Source organism: Elephantulus edwardii, unplaced genomic scaffold, assembly GCF_000299155.1.
Source record: "Elephantulus edwardii isolate Elephantulus edwardi_28Jun2011 unplaced genomic scaffold, EleEdw1.0 scaffold00218, whole genome shotgun sequence".
NCBI classification, from domain to species: Eukaryota; Metazoa; Chordata; class Mammalia; order Macroscelidea; family Macroscelididae; genus Elephantulus; species Elephantulus edwardii.
The window spans coordinates 245,177-251,586 of record NW_006399968.1 but is presented as its reverse complement, the minus strand read 5'-3'; the positions used below and the strand labels follow the sequence as shown (position 1 = coordinate 251,586).

General features: G+C 41.5%; 1 protein-coding gene across 1 annotated transcript in view; it reads left to right on the top strand.

The window, feature by feature from the left end:
• Nucleotides 1-1,882: 1,882 nt before the first annotated feature.
• PCNXL2 (pecanex-like 2 (Drosophila)) overlaps nucleotides 1,883-6,410 on the top strand; it is a gene marked incomplete at its 3' end in the record, with an annotated part of 223,138 nt that continues 218,610 nt past the window's right edge. The window contains exon 1 of the mRNA XM_006898055.1: nucleotides 1,883-2,035. Within this exon, the coding sequence (XP_006898117.1) occupies nucleotides 1,883-2,035 (153 nt within the window). The remainder of the gene's footprint in view (nucleotides 2,036-6,410) is intronic.

Here is a 6,410-nt window from a genome sequence, read left to right as displayed (position 1 = left end):
GTCCCTCCACCCTCCCAAGCATGATGTCCCTCTCTAAGGACCGGTCTCATACTGCATTGAAATAAATGAGAGAGAGAACTGTTTAGGAGGAATACATGATTAGGTATTAGTTTCATGACAAAAGTCCAGATTGAAAGCTACATAGTGGAGCAGGTGGGCGGGGGAGACTGTATAACAATGAAAGATTTTTTTTTTATTTTTCGAAGAAAAAAGAGAACTGGGGAGAGGGGTGGGCAAGAAGCAAAGTTGCAACAACAACGAATGAATGGAAATCCAAAGTCTCTGTAAACTTTCATTAAAGTAAAAGAAAATAGGTTTAGAGTTTGGGTTAGGATTAAGGGTTAGTCTAGATTCGAGAGAAAACTTGGTCTAGTGTTAATCTCAGAATTATGGTTACGGTAAATATTAGGGGTTAAATTTATGGTAAATTTAGAGTAAGAGTTATAATTAGATTTTAACCCGCCCAGTGAATAAAAGGCTTGGTAATCAACTTCTGTTAAGATTACAGCTAAGTGAATGGAAATCCGAAGTCTCTGTAAACTTTCATTATGTTGTTGTTGTTATGTGCCGTCGAGTCACTTGCGACTCATAGCGACCCAATGTACAACAGCCCTAACCCCTGTTCTGTCCTGTGCCAATCTCACTGCCTCTGACACACCCATCCCGATTACCCCAGTCACTGGATCAATCCACCTCATAAAGGGTTTTCCCCTTCTGCACCATCCCTTCACCTTCCCAAGCGTGATGTCCCTCTCCAAGGACCTGTCTCTCCTTACAACATGTCCTAAGTATGCCAGACGAAGCCTCAGAATCCTTGTTTCCAAGGAGCAAGCTGGTTTAACCATCTCCAGGATGAATTGGTTTTCTTGGCAGTCCATGGTATACTCAATACTCTTCTCCAGCACCACAGCTCAAAGGCATCAATTCTCCTTCTATCCTCCCTAGTCATTGTCCAACTCTCTGATGCATAACAAGTGATTGCGAAGACCATGGCCTGTATCAGACGCACCTTAGTCTCCAGAGTGACACCATTGCTCTTCAGTACCCTGGAGAGGTCCCTAACAGCAGACTTTCCCATCACAATACGTTTTTGATTTCCTGGCTGCTGGTGCCAAGGGTGTTGACAGTGGAGGCAAGCAGACTAAATTTGTTAACAATCTCAATCTCTTCACCATCCATCCTGATGCTGCCATTATATGCCATTATATGCTTTTATTATAATTAATAATAAAAAAATATATAGCTAAGATAGGGAGCTCTGGAAGGCCTAGTGGCAAGAAGCTGTATTGCAATCCCGGAGGTATGTGGATCGCGGATGTTCTGCTGGAGAAGGAGGGGCAATCTTCTCCTGTACCAGTCAGATCCGATTTGATGATACACACACATAAAAAAATAATAAAATAATTAAAAGTGAAAAAAAGATTATAGCTAAGAAAATAGTATGGAAATGTAATACTTATTAGAAAATGGGTAAATTTTTAGAATACACATCAAAAAGGGGGACAGTGAAGGAGAGTATTCTCATCTGCTCTTTCTGCGTGAGCAGAGCCTTGATGGTCAAGCCTTTTGTCCCCTTGACTAGGAGGGCCTCAGAAAGGAGGAAGAGGTCTGGGAGAGCTCACACCTGGCACTCAGGAGGCGCAGCCAAGAGCTGGGGAGGAGCCTCTGCAGCAGCATCAGCAGAGCCTCGGGGCATGATGGGAAAATCCTTCCTAGTTCTGGCATGGCGCGGTCCAGGTGGCCTGCAGCAGGCAGCTGGCGCGGCTGGAGCGGGGGTCGCGGTGCGAAGGGGGGCGGCGGCGGCAGCCCGGCCGGGGAAGCCGGGCACTAGCCGTGCAGGGGGATTCCTGCAGCCCGGGCTGACCCCTGGCCAGCAGCCAGCATGACATCCCAGGCGCTGCAGCTTCTCCGCCAGGGCGTGTGGGCCGCGCTCACCGGGGGCTGGTACCATGACCCCGAGCAGAGCAAGTTCACCAACAGCTGTCACCTGTACCTGTGGCTGTTCCTGCTGCTGCTGCCCCTGGCCCTGCACCTGGTGAGGAGGACGGTGGAGCTGGGAGTTAGCTGGGGGAGGCGAGGAGCGGTATGTAAGAAGTGGGAGGAATTTAGGACAGAATGAATGCAAGGAAAGGTGGATCAATTGGAAGGAACTAAGGTATTTGGGATACCAGAAAAATTGGTGCAGAATGTGAGGGTGAGTGAAAGTCTGTAACTCTTGTTTGTTATTGAGGAATGCTCGACTTGGGCAACCCTTGGTAGTCAGCTTCGGAGAATGTTTGGTATATTTGATATTTGGCAGCCAAAAGACAAAATGAAATGTAAAATATCAACCCTTTTCCCAGGTGATTTCTCCCTCCCCTTTCCTCCTGCTTCCTGTATTTCACTGAGAAGGGAGGTGTAGTTAATCAGCTGGTGGTCAGCTTACAGTTTCTACACCACTGTGCAATGAAATATATATGATACTGGATGTGTACTTCTCATGCCCTTCATGCTAAAGAAGATATTTCAGCATCTTGCAGCAGCCTGTCAGTAAATTGTTCAAAATAAGTGAGGTTTTGCTGAATAGCTACAGAGCTGACCTTCTTAGGAAATTTAAATATATCTAATCCATGTTGTTGTTAACCTAATTGGAATAGATAAAGACATCAGTGTGTTTCAAAACTTTATGTGTCAACATGTCTCTTGAGGGACTTTATTTCCAGAGCGTAAGTTGACCATGTTGTCTACAACAGTCATCAGTGAGTTCGCATGCTGGCAAATTTCTGAGATTGGCCACTAGTTGGCTCCAGTTTCCTCCCTGTCTTGCAGTTTATTTAGAGTGAGACTAAGAACTCTGATTGAAGTCAGGACACTTGGGTCCAATTTTGGAACTCCGTCTTCTTTTACCTTGAACAATTCATTCACCTTACCTGATTTTTCAATTATCTTATCTGTAGTGATAATAATAATGGATTGAGTTCCCAGGGAGATCATACATGCTCAACCATATGATTGACTTTCTCTGACTCAGACCTGAATTTAGGTATCTGTTCTTTTACTTGTTAGGTGATTGAACTAACTGAACCTTGCCTTACTTATCTCATCCTTAAAATGGATACAGTAAGTATGGCTTAATGAAAAATCAATTGAAATTTCATCTATTAATGTAGTCTTACAGAGATGGATTAATATATTCAGAGATGGATTCAGACATTCACTTACAGTAAAAGTAAGACTTCTTCTGTGTGTTCATTCATTTTTTTCAGTTTCTACGTGCCAATATTGCAGGCTTGCATTCAAAGCCTGGTTCTGTTGTTTATTAGACTTGAGTAAATGCCAATAAACTTCAGCTTCCTTGTTTAAAGTAAGAATAACTATTGTTGTTGTAAAGTTCCATTGAGTCTTCTACCACACTTAGTGACCCTATGAATAACAGGACTGGGCCCTATGCTGCACCATCCTCACCATCTCTGATACCCTTGAGCCCTTAGTTACACTGTGTCAATCCATCTTGTTGCGGGATCTTCCTCTCTTTCTCTGATCCTCTACCTTTCCTAGCACATGTCCTTTTCCAAGGACTTGTCCCTCTTGACAACATACCTGGAGTTCCCCCTTTCTCATTATCCGATCTTTCACTCATTTCTCGTAGTCCATCAGACAGGCCAACCGTATCTTCTATTTGGGGCTTTCTGATCCTTAAAATAAAAATAATTTATCTTTTTATTTTTTTCTCTTCTATCATTCTGTATTTACTGTTACTATTAAGCCACTTTTGAATTCTACCTTGAATTTAATTGGAATACAGTAAAGGAAAAGATGTAGATGAAGTAGACCATACATACTGGCTGGAAGAGAAAGAGGTGCACATTGATTTTATTTTCCATATCATTCTATATGACATTAAAATCATTCCAACGTAGATTAAACTGGAGCTCTGGTGGCTTAGTGATAAGAATTTATTGTATAAATGCAGATCGGTGATCCTGGGAGAATAAGAAAAACATCAGTGAGAACATAAAATTCATAAACTTGAAAATTCATGATGGAAAGGAGTGCTGTAATCTTTAATATTCATCAGCAAGTGCTTTAGGTCTTCTTTGTTTTAGCAACCAAGACTATGTTATGTGCATACTGCAGGTTATTGGAGTTTTTCTCCAATCCCAATGTCACATTCTTCTTATTTTTTTAAAATTTATTTTATTTGAGTGAGGTTTTAGGTTTGCAAATCATAGTGTTTTCATTCTATCATGCATAGACATTTTGATTTACATGAACAATAATTAATTAATTACAGTGTCTAATCAAACCTGTATTGTCATTGACTTTTCCTTCACTCATCTATTTCCTAATTTTTGCTCCCCTCTCCCTCCTTTTTCATTCCTTTGGACCCTTCAAGTTTTATTTGTTGTATGCATAAGCTGTTCCATACCCTTTTATATTAGTAGTCTTTTAAGATAGTTAGATAGTTGTCATTTTGTGACTGATTATTACTGCTTAACCTAATTTGTTCTAGATTCATCCATGTTGTTTAGTATTTGCAAATTTTAAATAATTTTTCAGTGATGCATAATACTCCCTAGTGTTAATGTACCACAGTTTCTCTAGTCATTTTCCTATCGATGGGTGCTTGGGTTGTTTCCAGCCCTTTGCTTTAAACTTTTGTTTAGTACCATCAAGTTAGACCAACCCAGAGCTAACCCTCTAATGGGTTTTCAGCGGGAGTAAATCACATGGGAGGAGATTGCCCATCTTTCTCCTGTGGAGCAGCTGATGGATTAGAACCACATACCATTGGGTGGCAGTATGCTTCCAGGGCTCCCTTTGATTTAAATAATGCTGCATTAAGAGTTGCAGATGACTTGATGGCACATAACAACAACAACAACAACAACAACAACAACAACAACAACAACAGTAAGCATAGATGTGCATGTGTCAGTTTGAGTAACAGGTCTTATTTCTTTGGGATATATTCTTCATAGTGTGACTGTGGGACCAAATGATATGTATTCCCAAATTTCTAAAGGAAATGCCATATGCTTTCCACAGTGGTTGCACTATTTTGCATTTCCGCCAGCAATATGTAAGAGTTCCAGTCTCTCCTCACCAGCATTTGTTGTTTTAATGATATGGGGAACAGCTCTGTTTTTGCTGGAGGTGGTATTTCGTTGTTGTTTTGTTTTGCATCTCTCTAAGAGCTGATGATTGTGAACATTTCCTTTCATGTGTGTTGACCATTTGAATATCTTCTTTGGTGGAATATTTATTCATGCTCTCTGCCCATTTTGGAATTGGGTTGTTTGCCTTTTTCTTGTTGAGGTTTTTGAATTTTATGCAAATATTAGAGATGAGTCTCTTGTCAGATATGTCATTCCCAAATATTATTTCCAGTCTAGGTTCTTGTTCTAGCCTTTGCTATATTTTTTTTCCAGTTTATGTAAGGATTTAATTTTTAGAAGGTTCCAAATATCTAGTTTATCCCATGTTGATTGTGTAAAATACAAGTCATTCTTCAATCCTGGTGTTACATTCTTTTTTATATAGTCCGGTTTCTTGGCTTATTTACTCAATATAAATATTGACTAAATATGATGAAAGGATGTACCTCTGATGCACGCATTTCCTGGTTTAAAACAAAGAGGCAATATCTCTTTATCCTGTTTTATCCTACTTCTTGGTCTTTCTTTCTTTTTTTCTGATGGAGCACCATTAATTGTTCTGGGATTCCCATTCTTCACGATGTTATTCATCATTTAGTACGGTCTGGATGACTGTATGCCTTTGTACAGTCAAGAAAACACAGCAATTTCTGATATTTTCTGCTTTCAGCCAATATCCCTGTGATGCCAACAATGATAATTCTGTTACATGTCCTTTTTTAAAATCCGGATTGTATTTCTGTCAGTTCACTGTTACTGGGCTCCTCCCACCATTTTTAAAGTATCTCCAGACCCAGCAAAACCCGGCCAGAGAGGGAGGAAGGGGGTGTCACTGGGCAAGGTCACCTCGGATAACAGCAAAAGGAGGCGTCTTCCAGGTCAGAACCAGCAAAACCCGGCCAGAGAGGGAGGAAGGAGGCGTCACTGGGCAAGGTCACCTCGGATAACAGCAAAAGGAGGCGTCTTCCAGGTCAGAACCAGCAAAACCCGGCCAGAGAGGGAGGAAGGAGGCGTTACTGGGCAAGGTCACCTCGGATAACAGCAAAAGGAGGCGTCTTCCAGGTCAGAACCAGCAAAACCCGGCGGGCCCTCGGGCCAGAAAGGAAAACATAATCTACACAGGAGTTCTACAGGACACGTCAACTTCCCTTGGAGACAGCACAACTAAACTTAAGAGACACTGGTCAAAAGAAAAATGTCAGCAGTCGACGTTTTTGGAATCACAGAAGCCAAGAAAGCTTAAGATACCAGCTGTCAGATCATGGGTTGGAC